Below are 16,573 nucleotides of genomic sequence, written 5' to 3' on the forward strand. Positions count from 1 at the left end.
ATGGGGTTGCTGTGACCCAAGTGCAGGACCTTGCACTTGGCCTTGTTGAACCTCATACAAGTGACCTCGGCCCATCGACCCAGCCTGTCCAGGTCCCTCTGCAGAGCCTTCCTACCCTCAAGCAGATCAACACTCCCGCCCAACTTTGTGTCATCTGCAAACTGACTGAGGGTGCACTCGATCCCTTTGTCCAGATCATTGATGAAGACATTAAACAGGACTGGCCCCAACACAGAGCCCTGGGGACACCGCTTGTGACCGGCCACCAACTGGAGTAAACTCCATTCCCCACCACTCTTTGGGCCCGGCCATCCAGCCAGTTCTTTACCCAGCGAAGAGTACACCCGTCCAAGCCATGAGCAGCCAGTTTCTCCAGGAGAATGCTGTGGGAAACCGTGTCAAAGGCTTTACTGGAGTCTAGATAGACAACATCCACAGCCTTGCCCTCATCCATTAGGTGGGTCGCCTTGTCATAGAAGGAGATCAGGTTGGTCAAGCAGGACCTCCCTTTCCTAAACCCATGCTGACTGGGCCTGATCGCCTGGTTGTCCTGCACGTGCCGTGTGACAGCACACAAGATGATCTGCTCCATAACCTTCCCCAGCACCGAGGTCAGGCTGACAGGCCTGTAGTTCCCCGGATCCTCCTTTGGCCCTTCTTGTACATAGGCGTCACATTTGCTGACCTCCAGTCAACTGGGACCTCCCCAGTTAGCCAGGACTGCTGATAAAGGATTGAAAGGGGCTTGGTGAGCACTTCCACCAGCTCCCTCAGTACCCTCGGGTGGAGCCCATCTGGCCCCATAGACTTGTGTGTGCCTAAGTGGTGCAGCAGGTCGCTAACCATCTCCCCTTGGATTATGGGGGCTTCATTCTGCTCCCCGTCCCTGTCTTCCAGCTCAGGGGGCTGGGTACCCAGAGAACAACTGGTCTTACTGTTGAAGACTGAGGCAAAGAAGGCATTAAGTATCTTATCCTTTTCCTCATCCTTTGTCACTACGTTTCCCCCTGCATCCAATAAAAGATGGAGATTCTCCTGAGCCCTCCTTTTGTTGCTAATGTACTTATAGAAATATTTGTTATTGTCTTTTAGGGCAGTAGCCAGATTAAGTTCTAGCTGGGCTTTGGCCCTTCTAATTTTCTCCCTGCACAACCTCACGACATCCTTGTAGTCCTCCTGAGTTTCCTGCCCCTTCTTGCAAAGGTCATCAACTCTCCTTTTTTTCCTGAGTTCCAGACAAAGTCCTCAGTTCAGCCAGGCTGGTCTTCCGCACCGGCTCGTCTTTCGGAACATGGGGACAGCCTGCTCCTGCGCCTTTAAGATTTCCTTCTTGAAGAATGTCCAGCCTTCCTGGACTCCTTTGCCACTCAGGACTGCCTCCCAAGGGACTCTGCCAACCAGGCTCCTAAACAGGCCAAAGTCTGCCCTCCGGAAGCCCAAGGTGGCAGTTCTGCTGACCCCCCTCCTTACTTCTCCAAGAATCAAAAACTCCATCATTTTATGATCGCTATGCCCAAGGTGGCCTCCAGCCATCACATCACCCACAAGTCCTTCTCTGCTCACAAACAACAGGTCCAGCGGGCCCCTTCCCTAGTTGGCTCACCCACCAGCTGTGTCAGGAAGGTCTCTTCCACACACTCCAGGAACCTCCAAGACTGTCTCCTCTCTGCTGTATTGTATTTCCAAGCAGACATTTGGTAAGGTGAAGTCCCCCACGAGAACAAGGGCTAGCGATTGTGAGACTTCTCCCAGCTGCTTACAGAATATTTCGTCTGCCTCCTCATCCTGGTTGGGTGGTCTATAACAGACTCCCACCATGGTATCTGCCTTGTTGGCCTTCCCCCTGATCCTTACCCATCAACACTCAACCCTGTCGTCACTGTCATTAAGCTCTAGACAGTCAAACACTCCCTAACATACAGGAGAGTAACCTTTCCCAAATACAAATTACTGGGCTCAGTAGAGAAGGAAGGTGCTGACATTTAATGATCAATGAGATACGGGAGGTCAGAGCGGCTAATTTAATGTTTTCTGACCTTAACTTCTATAAAAAGTCATCTCTGATGTATGTTTGCAATAAATACTGGCAACCTAAGCATATTTCTCCTTCCTCTCCTTTGTGTTCATCTAGATTTTATTTAATACATTTAAGAAGCCAATTTGGATCAGCAACTCTTGATTCTAAGAGAAAGGATCTATATTTTCTTGGAGCTTTTGGAGGCCACAAAGCTTGTACAGGAAGGTTTTCCAGAAAACTTCCCTAACTGGAAGAAAACCTGTGATTTGTTTGCGGTTATCACTAACGTTCAACAGTCGGACAGACAAGCCTCATGTCAAGGATGAAGGAGTATAAAAATATTGCTAATGAGATCAGTCTCTGCTCCGATCCAGAGCGAGGTGGTTTCAGCAGCAAAGTGGCCTGTAACATTTCACAGAACTCTTCTCCAGACACACCAGCCCTGCGGTACCAGCAGCATCAGAGGAGGCATCCCCGCCTAGTCCCTTTAGGATCTGCCTGTGGGCCCAGTACTGACCCTCCTCCACCAGAAGATTGACCATTAACCTCTGCCTTTTGCTTCCCTAACCTTTAACACTTTTCAGTACATCAAAGGACCTTTTTTCCAATCTCATGGTAACTTCATTTCTTTAATAGCCTTTGACAAATTATCCTTTCAAAGGTTTTTTGAAAATCCAAATACACAAAATTCACTGGGTTCCCTTTATCCATGGTCCTCCATAGAGGACTGGCACTGTCAAAGAAGTCCAGTCACTGAGCGAGGCTGGATGGATTTGTCTGAGAGGGGCTGGAAACCCTAAGTCACCACAACTGTCATAGGCAAAATCTATTATAGATAGATTTTGGGTGGGGTTGGGCTCCTGAGGGTTTCCATGCAGGAAACAATAGTGAAGCATTTTGTTTCGCTCTATAATTTATTGCAATGGGCATGTCTGGCAGTTACGTACAGTTAATCAAAATTCAGCACAACATTATTTTTCTTGCTAGGAGTATTGTTCTTTGAGGTATTTCAAACAGAGCAGTTTAAAAGGACGAACAAGTAGAGTACTGCACAAGTTAAGACATAAACTTGATAGCCAAAGATCACGCGGTAGCCACAGCTGAACGATGCCCAGGGACAGGGGACCACGGTACTCGAGATGCAGTGGCCAGCATCACCGATGTACGTTCCTCTCCCTTCTCTCTCCTGGGGAAAGAGCACTAGGGCAGCTCACCAGAGCATCTCCTTTGAGCCACGTGAGCACCTCTGGTACCGTACCTCAGGCAACGAGGTGTCTCGGCACCGCTAAACCTCAGAGCTTTTTGGCAACTGCAAGAAGAAATTATTTCCACCAAAAGCAGACTCACTAAATCAGCTAACGACATTTTAGCCCCACCATTAAGCACTGCATAGGCAACAGGCAGCCTGGGCTAAGAAACAGGCAGTTTTGTAAGCATATCAGTTTTTGGTTTCCACTGTAATCCACATATTTTTCAAGCTTTTCAGTAGAGCTGTCCATAGCAGTAGCAGCAGATAAAGGGATATGATTTTTGACAGGTCATTGCTCCCCCCAGGGTTTTGAGCTGAAGCAATGAAAGAGACCCAAGTCACTGCTGTCTGAGAAAGTGTTCGTGGGGAAAAGAAGGGAACAGTCAATAAATGTTCTTTAACCGTCAAAGAAAATAAAACTTCTGGCCACATATATCTGACGGTCCAAAACCACCTTTGTAACCTGCAAACCGGTATTCTTACCATAAGTCTTCACAAAGATCTTATAAAATTTATTTTCATGTGCAAAGGCAAGCCTTTTACACATTATCATTGCAAAAATTCTGGGAGGAAATATATTCAGTGTCAAACCCGAATCTCTTCCCAAATCAGTCATACCAATGCTGGCAGAGAACAAAAAGGCCACTGTGATTTCTTACAGGAAGCAGGCGATGCAGAACTATAATCCATTTTCAGTTCAGCAATTTCTGCCTTTCTCCAAGAGCTAAACCCATTGTCTTGGTCTCTTGAACTCAGGCAAATCTATGAAGTGTCGTTTTGCTAGAAACAGGATCTAACTCGCATTCTAACTTTACGTGACATGTAAATAAACCAACGTAACGGGGAAGAACAAGAAGCCAGTCCATAGGCAGTTTTCCCCATTCAGACCCCACTGCTACACCACTCTTCCATCGTAAAGAGAAATTGAACTTTCTTAACAGCCAGGGCACGGCTACATTGCACTGTATACAATATATACAATATATATGCTGGCTAGCATGTGTCAGCCACGTCATCTTCTACACATACAGAGCAGAGTATTTCCCCCCTCTTCACTGTACTGAAGTAAATATTAGCAATATTAGCAAATATTACTGATACCGTTACACATTCTCCCATTACCAGGCAGCTCTCTGAAGGGCTGAGCCTAGACCTGACTGCAGCATCCAGGTCCAGGACTTGCTGGTGGGAATCTAGAGGTGGGCTTGCAACTGCACTGCCCTGAGGGCTGCAAATCCCGGAGCAGCAGGCGAGCATTGCTAAATCAGCCGGGGATGGCGAAGGCTCGCACGAGGGAACCAGCTATGGATCCACAGCCTCAGCGGCCTGCTGCGGTTTGCAGCAGTTCGTAGCTACACGGCTTGCCAGCTGAGCCGGGGCGATCAACAAAACTCATGTGCCCCCAGCTTCCCTTCGGGGGGGGGAACTTTTATACATCAGATTATTACTCCCTTACGATATTGGCCTTGGCCGACCACAAGGAAAGCACATTAACATAAGCACCATATGGCCCCTAACTTTATTTTTTGTCAGCCCTGCCAGCAGGAGCATGAACGCTTTGTGAATCCCTACAAACGCCTCCTCGTCCCATTTTCACTTATCTGCTGAAGGCTTAAAGAAGCATCTCTGGTCCTCCAACATAAGAAAGTTGATTTGAAGTAATCCATTGTCCTTTATCTCTCTCTGGCTTCACATATTTGTCACCTGGAGAGACTCGTAGCAGACAGACTCCCTTTCTGTGAGCCACCGGACTGGGACGTACGTTTCCTCTTCAGCTGTCACCGACCGTGGCGTAGCTCATTAGCACAAACCCACCTTCACCAGTGTCACGCTGAACTCCCCCAAGCTGTGAAGAGGAACGGCTGCGGAGGTGATACGTGCCACATTCTGCCGCCTCTCCCGTGAAGACACCGATTTCTCGCTGCGAGGAGCAGCTCGGGGCAGCGGCATCGCCTGCCATAGCTGAGCGTGACGCAGCCCATCTGTCACCGCAGCAGCAGCTGCGCCACCGAGAACGACTGTTTAGCAACAGCACAAGAGCACCGAAACGCTGGAATGTTTTCGGTAGGACGATACTGGCAGTGGTAGCTGGCATACCTTCAGAACGGTAATTTTTCACATCCTGGGCAACAGGGTTGTGTCACTGAAAGGATCCATCTCAGATAACATTTTAAAACAAAGGCTTTAACGGGAGGGCTTTGCATTTGATGGGTCCAGAGCCAGGGGAAAGTGATCAAGTTATAACCTGAAATAACACCGCAGTGAAGGAAAACTTTACATGATTTCTCCCAGGAAAAACGATCCATGTCAAATACAATCTCTCCTTTATCAAATATAAGCTAAGAAGAGTTTTTTAATGCCTATTCGTTTTTTCTATCATATAGACTGTAATTCCTGAAGAAAGGGGGAGCCTTTAGAGCCTGCGGGTTCCAGCAACTGTATTCAGACAACCGGCACCTAAAGAAGAGTATGATTCACGCAGAATTACTCTCTAGCAGCCAGGAAACTCCCACCTAGACACAGCTTACAATCTGGAGGAGGATGCAGGGAGAGAGAAGCAGAATGCACTGAAATAGCAGGAAATAGCAGAATTTCCATTTTTATATCACTGACCCAGCACGGCTGCAGGAACGCAGGTAAAGAGAGGTAGAGGTAGTTTCAGAAACACTCACTTATTTTTGGAAATGTAAGTAAAGCAAACCCATAATTGCCGTACGGAGCATATGTACAGTGCTCTAGCAGTGGAGTCTGTAACATTCCTGACTCTGAGATGACATCAAAATTTTTGTACGCATTTTTCATATCTCGTAAAGCTGTAAGGAAACACTGTAATAATTGAGCTTCTGTCAGATACAGAACATAAGAGCGACTGGAATCCTTATTTGATTTAAAAATACTCTCCTTTCGGTTTTAAAGTTTCGGTGGCAGAAATTCCACCACCATTTTTGACTTTGGCAACCTATTCTAACAATTATTTATTTATATTCACTATTAAAACCAAATTTCTTATTTTTATACTGAATTTGTCTAGCTTCAACTTCTGGTCTGTGTCTTTTGTTAAGCCTATCTGCTAAAGCTCCCTGGGATTATATTTAATTTCTCTAGGACAGATATCTTCAGAAATATCAAATCATTCCTTAACCTCTGTGTCTTATACTTGCATTACTTGAGTCTTCGGATGTAAAGCTCTGCATCTTCCCATACCTATTTCCACTCCTTTAATGATTTTCATTGACGTCCTCAAACCCTTTGGTCTTTCAACATTCGTCTTGACTGCGGGTGCTGCACCTACAGAGTTTGCTGACCAGGATCTTGCCACCACCAAGCACAGAGGGCAAACTCTCCTGTCTGCACTCGCAGATCCTGTTAGCATCCCTGCTTACAAAATCGCCCGGAAAAGGCATATTCAGCCAATTGCATACCATGACCTCCAAACAGCTTTTTGGAGTCATTCTGCCCAGCATACTGTCCTTTTGACCTTCTTCATGCCTCCAACAGTTTCCTCATTTGCCTATCTAGCCTATCCGTGGTGATTTTATACGTTTTCCTCCTGGTCATGAAAACGAACGTTAACAGCACAGAAGCTAGGCTTGCTCTCTGCAGGACTCCGCTTGAAAACACGCCCCACTCAGCAACCTTCTTGTTGCAGTCATATTGAGGACAATGAGCCAAACAATTTTTTTCCAGTCTGCTGTATACGTGCTGTACTGATTATTGTTTTCTAAATTATTCACTGCTTATAATAAATGCATTATGCCAACAATATCACTTTATTAATCAAAATTAATCTCATAAAAAAAGATACAAACTGAGCCTGACTATACCAAATTGCCAAAAGCCTATGCTTGATTGGCATGAGTTACCTTTTTATTTACTGATCAACAAAATAGCTTACCTACTGCTCAATTATTTTATTCGCCATCAAAGTCATGTTGGTAAACATAACATGTCAGAGATTGCCTTGTTTGACTTCATTCCCCGCCCCCCGCCCTGAAAAAAGAAATGAGATCATAGGCATTTTCTTCCAGTGCTCTGGGAACTTTCCAACGCTCCAAGACTTATCAACAATCAGCAGCAAGCATCCAAATTAAGAAATCTTTCAAAATGCAGTTTGGACTGAAAACATAGTCGGTGCGGTTCAGCTTCCTTTTGGACTGGAAGGTAACGATCTCCCCATCAGCGTATTGCACAACTGCTGCCCCCTGCCAAACCACAACCTGAACACTCTTCTCCAGTAACTTTTAAACCATTAGTTTACATTCTTTGCTACCAATTTTTGTCTTTTCTCCTTCCCTTGACAAGTATAGCTGTGTTTTCTTCCCTTCCAAGCCTTGTTTTCCTGGGAACGTTTGACCAAGTATTCTTAAACTGTTCCTAGTTATTAATATTTTTACGTTCACATTATTTATTCAGCTGAAGTTGATTTTAGCTTTGCGACACAGTCCTCTCTAAAGCATTTGTTAGATGCTGATGTGCACCTCGTTTACATGCAAAAAATGTAACCAACTCATGATCACTGGCACCTAAATAATGACTCATTGTGGCCCTGAGCAATTCCTCTTTATAAGTTGAGTTCTATCAAAGAATCTCTGCTGGCTATGTCACTTTCCACACTTAAAAACGGGGGTGGGGGTGGTTATGTGCCTCTTTTTTTTACATTTTTTTTAATTTCAGTGGTATCACTTACACAGAAAACCCCCAAGGTCTTATATCACTTCTATAAAAAACCCAGTAGGTCTTTTTAGTCCTATGTTCATTTTATTTTCATGTGATTTAGTGTTTGATATAAATCATCTACTTACATTACTTTTACACCAGATCATTATCTTGTTCCCACAGTCGTCCTTGTAGTATTAGGCAGCATTTCCCAATACTTTGGCTTCTCAGGGCACACTTTTTTTTTAATTAAAGCTGGCAGCACAGAGCAGATGTCTCTGAGTCCTCTTGCGGCTGCCAAGAGCGTCTGGGCAGCAGTCCCAGTCACTGCAGAAGGTGTCGTGCCGAACCCCCACCCGCACGTCCCCAGGGCCACGCACTCCTGCCAGGCTCCCCAGGCTGCCCCGAGCACCCTGCTGCCCATCTCCTCACAGCAAGCATGACCCCGGCTAGCTCCCACCGCTGCTGCGGCAAGCAACTGCCTCTGGGCTCAGGCAAAAGGCAACGCCGTGTCTGTAAGTCGAGGTACAGTCTGCTCCTAACTGGAAGCAAGAAGCAAGCTCGGAGGCACTTCCCTCCCAGCACCTTCAATGGGTCACGTATTAAAAATACAAAACACACAAGTAAGCCACCAGCTCTTGCCTTTACCATTCCTCGTCTAGCTGAGGACTGAAACTTGTTTGATCTGTTAACGAATTAATGAGTCCTAGCAAAAGAAAGAAGTAATTCATCAAACTTGGTAATCTGTGTCAGAAGTAAAACTTCGGCTCGTAGTTTTGGGATCGGTTTCTGCAGCCTTCCTTCACGCAGGCAGTCGCAATACCATGGCTGTAATTGTTTTCATACACTGTACTTATGCAATTACATATCCTTTTATTTTTTATAGAAGTACTACATTGTAAACTACCAATTTTCTCTTGCGAATACTAGTGCGTTTCAGCATGGAAGCAGCACAGAGAAAAATCTAAAAAGAAAAATGTGAACGGATTCGTGATCTGATAAGATTTTAAACACGAAATTGTTTCCTGTGAGGCTGAGCAGCACCCTTACCACAGAAAATCCAGATTTAAAGCTAAGTGACAAGCTCCACAACACATCCTGGCCGAGGCATGGAGCTCATTCCGTGGACAATGTACAACCTTGTCCTTGCGGGTCTGATAAGCCATTCATTTAGGAGAACACAGACTTCAGGTCTGAACTGAACAGTAGCATAACAGACCCTTTTTTTGTTTTTAAATTTGAGTGCAATTTCACAGAGCAAATCAGAACAATTATATTCCATTAAATCAGATCAACTCCCCTCACTGCACAGGACTAAAGCAAGCATTATAAAAGTTGGTAAACACTCAGTGATGCAAGAACTGGAAAAAACAATCACACAGCTAAGCAGAAATTGGTAAAGCTCAGAACTATGTTGTTAAGGAGTCTAGCACCGCAACTACTCTTCCACGTCACGTTATGGATCTTCTACGCTTTTCACAACAGAAAGCCACACGAGTGTTTTACCACACTACGATAAGCTTTACAGTTCTCACCTTTCCAATATTTTGACAAGCTAGCCTCCAGCTTTTTCTTAATGACTGCCACAACTGTTAAAAGGAGCGTACAGAAGAGCCAGTCAATCAAAATCATATGGCATGAGCAAAGGCCAAAGCAGCACATCCTAATGTTGAACTGTCAGAGGTTCTAAGACATTCAGATTTGAATACCTTGGGTCTCCGTTCAGAAATTGTGACAGAGAAAACAGTTCGTGAAGAATCTGGTATTTATGACTTCAAAAGAAAACCAGAAGAGCATCAAGTCCACTCACTCTCAGAACTGCAAATTACTCGATACTCATGAAAATGGGAGTCCTCCATTGTACATAAATTATACCCCCTTGCTTTGCTCCTCTCTCCTCACTCTTCTCTATAGCATGTGCTTACATTTAGATGTATGAAAAGACAGACTTTTTCTCAAGACTCTGCAGGACATTAAACCAGATCTGTTTGGAGGCTTAGTTTATTATACATACACGGTAACAGAATTGGTTTCGGGTTCTTTTTGTCTCAGGTTTTACTTTTGATGTGAAAACTGGCAAGTTGGGGAAGCAGAACGATTTCAAGTTTGTTCAAACCAACAATGGTATTTCATTAAAATCATTCCATCGGTTCGACAATAAGGTCAGAATGAAAGAGTAACAATAATGCCATTGGGCAGGAAAACACAGCAAACCTCCAGGTGAGACAAGTAAGCATGTAAAGCCTATGCTCCCAGGCAGCAGCAACAAGCTAAACCCCACTACTGCTAACAGCAGGCAATATTAACTTGCAAGTAAATACGTTTAACATTGTTTTGTTTATATAGTTTTAACCTACAATAAATGAGAAAATAGAGTCTGATCCAATATGGTGATGTGCAAAAGGTTAAGATTGATTAGTACTTTGAAATGCTAATGGATGCAAGTAGAATATACAATCAGGCCTCAGTCTAAGTGCACATAAACATATTCTGTATCTCTTTTCTTGTTGACAAGATATTCTTAACAAAACAAGACGCTTCAAATAATTTTTCAGAGAAACACTTAGAACAGTTACAGCATTGCAACTTTGTAATTCTAATCTAAGGGCTCCTCTCTGCTAGCCTGTTCCAAAGTCAAATACAGCCACAAATACCTTGCTTTGTATCGCTGATTAAGTGAAAAATAGATTAAAATAGATACTCACACTATATGTGCAAGATCAAGTGGCTTTTCTGGCTGCTCAGGAAATACAGGACGAGGTGGTTCTCTACTTGGTACGCAACCAAGTGATTTACTAATTGCGTGGCTCAGCTTCTTCGCAGGTGATTTCTGTTTTTGAGAAGAATGACAAAAATGAGTTGACTATTACGAAGAGCAGGGCAACACGTGCAATCAGGTAACAGAGAAGTGTAAAAAAAATGCACAGTACTAGAATATTCAGAAATAGCCAGTTACATTGTACCATACCTGAGAAATTAGTACAGACACTACCTAGGTGAACAAGTTTTGTGGGGTTTTTTTGTGCTATAATTTTGGAAAATGAAAGTAGTTTAACAGAAGTATGTAAGATGAAGAAATAAACCAATTGTCTGGTGTTTCGATCAGGAATTAAATCAAGGGGCAATCATATCCAATTAAGGGATTTCTTACACTTACAACATCTTCTGAACACAGGCATTGTATTTTGAGGGGAGGGCAGGGGAAGAACAAGGGACTGGTGCAGGAGCAGGTGAAAAACCTGCGTGCAGAGAGGCACCACCGGCCAGCACCGCTTCCCCCTCCCAGCCACCGGGATCACGAGAAAGCTGGCGCTCTGCCCCCTCCCTCTGTCCTTTGCAAAGGCAACTGGTTTTGAAAGGCAGCTTTCAAATTTTTTGTTCTTTATGGGCAAAGCCAAGGTGAAACATAGTGTTAAGATAGATATGAACGACCAGTTTCTTTATTTTCTTTCACAGATTCACTTGGTCGTGCTAACTAATCTCACAGCAGCAACTATCCCGGGATCATCTAAGGAAGACTGAAAGGCTGGCGACAAGCGTTGCCAAACACCCGAGAATGGATAGCTGGCCTGAGTCACGCGCTTAAAATGTGCTTTAAGTCCAATGTTGACTTACAAAATTAAGTCTTAAAATGTTATTACATCCACCGAACTCACGCCAGCGATGTGGGAGGCCAGATAATGCGTTTATGGGAGCTCAGAAGTAACCCAGCAGTTCTGTTTTTCTGAACTAACTCACTAACAGTCCATGTATGTGTAACCTAGTGGCTAATTACTCCTATGTAACTTTTTTTACTACTCCTGTAAGACATTCCAAAGCAGAATTAGGACCAGTTCTCAAGGCACATTCAAATTAAAATTCAGATTAACACTGATTTAAATACGAGGCAAGGTTACCCACGGCAGGAGTTACACGCACAGTTACAGTTAATATAAATTAGTAACTAGCAATTACTAACAGTTACTAATATTTACTAACAATGAAATAAACAATTAGCAATTAGTAAACCAGTGAGAATCTTCAGCTCTGGGCCTCCTGGCTTTAGCAATATAAAACAGGCAATAAAGGCTTTTTTGAGTGGAGAATCTATGCGTGAGGAAGTTGTTCCCTCTGTGGATTTACGTGGTTTGTAGTAGATTGGGACGCATTTTAAGTATAAAGTAAAATACTGGTATCAATTGGAAAACAACGAAAAATGAGAATAATTCCTTTCAAATGAGAAAAGAAAGATGAGCTGGGTGCCTGTGAGAATCTATTAGGATAGCTGGCTCTTAACTGAAGATTTATTATCCTCTTTCAATTACCTTACAACTCAAAGTCAGCGCTAACTGAGAACCCTCAAAACCATGAATGGAGGCTGCCTCTGAATTCGTGATGTAGTCTTGGGAAAAAAAGAACTACTCACGATCATATTCTTCCCTGGAGTACATGCCAGAGAAGACTGAAGTAGTAGCTCCAGTCCAATTCCAGTCACGTGCCTCCATCAGCATCTAACATTGCTTTACAATGCGTACTCTGGCCTGGTTACCATTTGAAGACCATACTGTTTCACAAATTAAACCGATTATTGACTATGTTACAGCCTAATTCCTTTCAGATTCTGGAATTTTTATTCATCAGCCCACGGCCCCAGCCTGTGAAGCAGCAGAACGCACGAAGGCCACGGAGAGCAAGCCATCTATCAACCTTCAGATACCAGGTGAAACGGGCAATTGATCTTCCCCATATATTACCTGGGGCTTGTGATGGGTATAACAGCTCTTGTGACGGGTATAGGACTCTTATCTCCTCTCACCAAGAAGGGCTTCAGTAGGAAGGATGTCAAGACAATTAACTGCGTCAGTGAGTCTCCTGTAGGGAGCTCTGTACAACAGCATGGTCAGGAGCACTTCAGCTTACTAATTCCCTAAATAGTAAGTGCACAAAGGCTTACTGATGGTAGGCTGATGGGTTTCTTTTTTCCTTTTTTTTTAATGTGTGGAGAAAACCTGGTAGACTGCAATCAATGGATGATCCCTGCAAGCAGTGTTGAAGTGCGCGGCGCTCTCGCTATGAAAGGTTCTACAGATGATCATCAGCCTTTAATTATTTTGAAATCCTATGAAAAACACAATCCAATCTTTATATTACTTCCTACTAAGTCCACAGTAAAACTTAAATTATGCACACAAATGTGACACCAAAAGTAAAATTCTAGTTTTCCTAAATGAATTCTTCTACATGTTGAACATTTCCACATTTATTTCTCTCAGTTTGTTCTCCACTTCTCCTTTTAGAGTATTTCCTACTTTACTCTTTACCCTGTTCATCTTTTGGTTTCTCCACAGACCATCGATTCCCAGCGTGCCTTTTCTGTGACCTCCTCTTTGCAGTATTTTTAGGCTATTTTAAAGGTTTTTTCCATTGTCGTAACAAACACTATATCCTATTGTGCTACCCCACCATTTATTTTGTCAAACAAATGCAGTGCTGTCTAGAATGCTGTACAACCGAGCCACTACTGCAGCTTCACTTTCCGAAAATTATAGGGGAAAGATAATTTCCATTGATCCTAACTTTTTGATAATGCTTCTCAGTGCAGCTGACAGCGAAAAGAGCACAGCAGGCTGCATGAGCACGCTACCGCACAGGCAAGCATACCTCTTACACCTATCTCATTGCCCTGAGAAATCACTACTTTTTCTTTCAATTAGCTGAGTTCTACTTTAGAAATTTCTAATAAAAACCCCCTCTCTCTCATCGCTGCCGCTACTCTTGACCTCCTGCCTGTTTGGTATCGGCTGCAAGCACCTTTGCATTCTGCAAAAACGGGATACTCTCCCCTTCGAAAAAGCAGAAAACACACATGGAGCGCCCCGGAGTAACCTAATCCTCTTACCCACCACCACCACCACAGCCCCATCTCTGACAGCACCACTGCAAGCCTCCCCAGATAACACCATCCACTTGCCCATCACTAGCACTGCTGTATTTTTACCATCTTCTTCCTCCTCAGCTCTTCATCTTGTTTCTTCTGGGCTTGAATCTCTATTTGTAAATAGCTGGGGGCAAACCATGTTTTGTGAAGGATCTGTAACTTCTGTCACAACAGGACCTCAGTCAGTTTGGAACTTGGATGTACTACTGCAATCACCAGTATTAATAAATTTCAACTCCAAATAAATAGTTAAAACTAATAAAGCATTTCAGACTTTGAAAAATGTTTCACACATCCTGGAGTCTAATTTATGGTCTTATTTATCTTCAGATTTAGATGGGAAAACAGTCTGGTGTGCCTTTATTTTCAAAGGCTTTCAACCACTTAACATTTCCTTCTGCTACAGAAGCGTAACTGTAGAAACCAGCCAACAATGCGCTGCTTTACCTTCAGCTTCATCCCCACGCTCTCCGGGGAACGGCTAGCAGGCAATCCATTTTGTTTTACTGCCTAAATGGGCAGGGTACATGACTCAGCAGGATTTGCACCGCTGTGGCCATTATATCAGTCTGATGGGAAGCCTGGTTGATGATCCGAAAAAAGTCAGGCACATAAATGAAATACGTGCTCCTTATCTGGACACAACATTTCAGCAGCCTTCCGGGACCCAGGTATTAACGTTTTTGGTTTTCCTCCAAACTGTTAAGTCATATAGCAATTTTCTTTCCCCCTTTACTGATCATCTAATTGCCAAGGCATTCATGAAAGATTTCTTCTCCGCATTATTCCACAGGGTTCACGAGAGGCAGGTATCAGTTTGGCTCTAGTGATATGCCAGCAGTGCTTTGAGTGCATTAGCAAGGAACAACTGCAGTGCTTTCTCCTGCAGAATTCCTGCTTTTCAGCACAACAAATCTTTTTAAGTTTTATAGCCTTTCTGAGGTTACTTCTTCAGCAAACTCTCTCAGCCTTTTACATATCGAGACCTATCAGTGGAAGATACTTACCTTTTTCCCAAGTCTATCAATAAATATTCAAAAGAAACAGTTTTGGCTTCTTTTTAATCATGCACAGGATAATTAAGCTTGTGAGAAATGTTTGCCACCAGTTACTGTAAGCGTTTAAGGAATCAGTGAAGTTTCTATGTAGTTACAATTCAGGATGTGGTTACTAGACACCCCAGTGGATCCCTTCCTTTTGAGCTGGCTGTTTCAGACGTACATTTTCGGGTTTCCTGTCCTCTGAAATGCCTATGAAGTTCAGAGTCAGAGGTGGACTACTGAATTGCGTATGAATCCAGATATTCCAGAACTATTTCTATAACACCACTTCTACCACCACTTTCTAGATGATATATTTTAATAAATTCTTCAACTGAACAAGAAATCGAGCTCTGAACAGATCAGGTGCATATTGTAAAAGTCGTCTTTCCCCAGGCGCAGCACTGGCTGGTGTGCACGCTTTCCGCAGCTACTGCAGTGCTAAGCTGCAAAACTGCATTCCTCAGCGGTGCTACCTAAGTTCACAAGTAGCAGCAGTCAAACAGTTTTCATCATCCAAAACAGTGTCTACCTACCAGCAAGCACATCTGGCTTCTCCAGCTTCCAGAGAAAGCTCAAAAAAAGTAAAATAAATACTTCTGAGAAGCTGGAATGTTTGCTCTCTTTTGTAACATAAAAAGTTGAAGGAGACCCTGCTCTGCACTGTACGCTCTTCAGGGGATCCGACATTCCACTTGTACAGCCACAAGGTAAGGTTAAAATACCTTTCCTGTTAACCATTGAATCACTCCCTATGGCGCTCATCCTCAGTCAGAACCAAATGCAAACCAAACGCTCGGGGTTTGGTGATTTCAGCGACTGTATCATCGATACATCAGTCGAGGACTGTCCTGGATTCTACATTTTTATTTAATAAGCAATCATGTTTCTATCCAACTCCATTATAAGTGAAGCATGAATGAAATATAACTTACATAGCGATGCCTGCATAAGAGTGCAACTAGTCTATAAATAAAAGCCATTTTAAGCACCAGAAGAACTATTCAACCCCTTTTTCCCAGAGCCCCAGAAGGCAGATGTCAGCACGGGGCTGCACCGTGCGGGCGCTGGCTCTGCCCGACCAGCCGGACACGCGCGCTGCTCTGCAGCTGCTTTCTGACAGCGGGCATTCGGCTCGCTGTCCTGGGAGATCGGGAAAATACTACGAAGGGACCTCCCACAAAAACATGGCAAGCGCTGAGCGTGTACGTTCTTAACCAAGTTTAGACAAAACCGAGTTGCGCCTGCATCTGGACAAGCATTACCCTTGGAGTTGCCTACATCTGCACAAACACACACGGCTGAGGTATATCCACCACATGCAAATGAACTGACCACTTTCTGCTGGGAAAACTAATACGTTTTTGACAGATACCACTGAAAAACTGTGTTATACGCGCAAAAGACGTGAGAAATTATCAGTAAAATGCAACTGCGATGTTCCACGTGTTTGAAAACCCATTGCATCTGTGTTGTGTGTTGCCAGATCCTTTTCATTTCAGAACAGCTTATAGATCCTGTCTCTGTTCACCTGCCTTCCTCTCAAAGGCAACATCTGTTAAAAAATACTACTTCCATCATGGAATTAAAAAGCTAGAAACTACAAACTACGTTAGCAAAAAGTTGTCTTTCTACCTTTTTATAATTGTGTGTTTATAAGTAGACAGCCAACACGGCTTCACTAAGGGCAAATC

The 16,573-nt window shown here is 43.7% G+C and overlaps 1 protein-coding gene across 1 annotated transcript in view; it reads right to left on the reverse strand.

Annotated features, from left to right (window-relative positions):
- DTNB (dystrobrevin beta) overlaps nt 1-16,573 on the reverse strand; it is a 218,390-nt gene that overhangs the window by 135,145 nt on the left and 66,672 nt on the right. Inside the window, exon 11 of the mRNA XM_075497583.1 lies at nt 10,628-10,752. Within this exon, the coding sequence (XP_075353698.1) occupies nt 10,628-10,752 (125 nt within the window). The remainder of the gene's footprint in view (nt 1-10,627; nt 10,753-16,573) is intronic.

Source organism: Mycteria americana, chromosome 3 (genome assembly GCF_035582795.1).
Source record: "Mycteria americana isolate JAX WOST 10 ecotype Jacksonville Zoo and Gardens chromosome 3, USCA_MyAme_1.0, whole genome shotgun sequence".
Taxonomy (NCBI): domain Eukaryota; kingdom Metazoa; phylum Chordata; class Aves; order Ciconiiformes; family Ciconiidae; genus Mycteria; species Mycteria americana.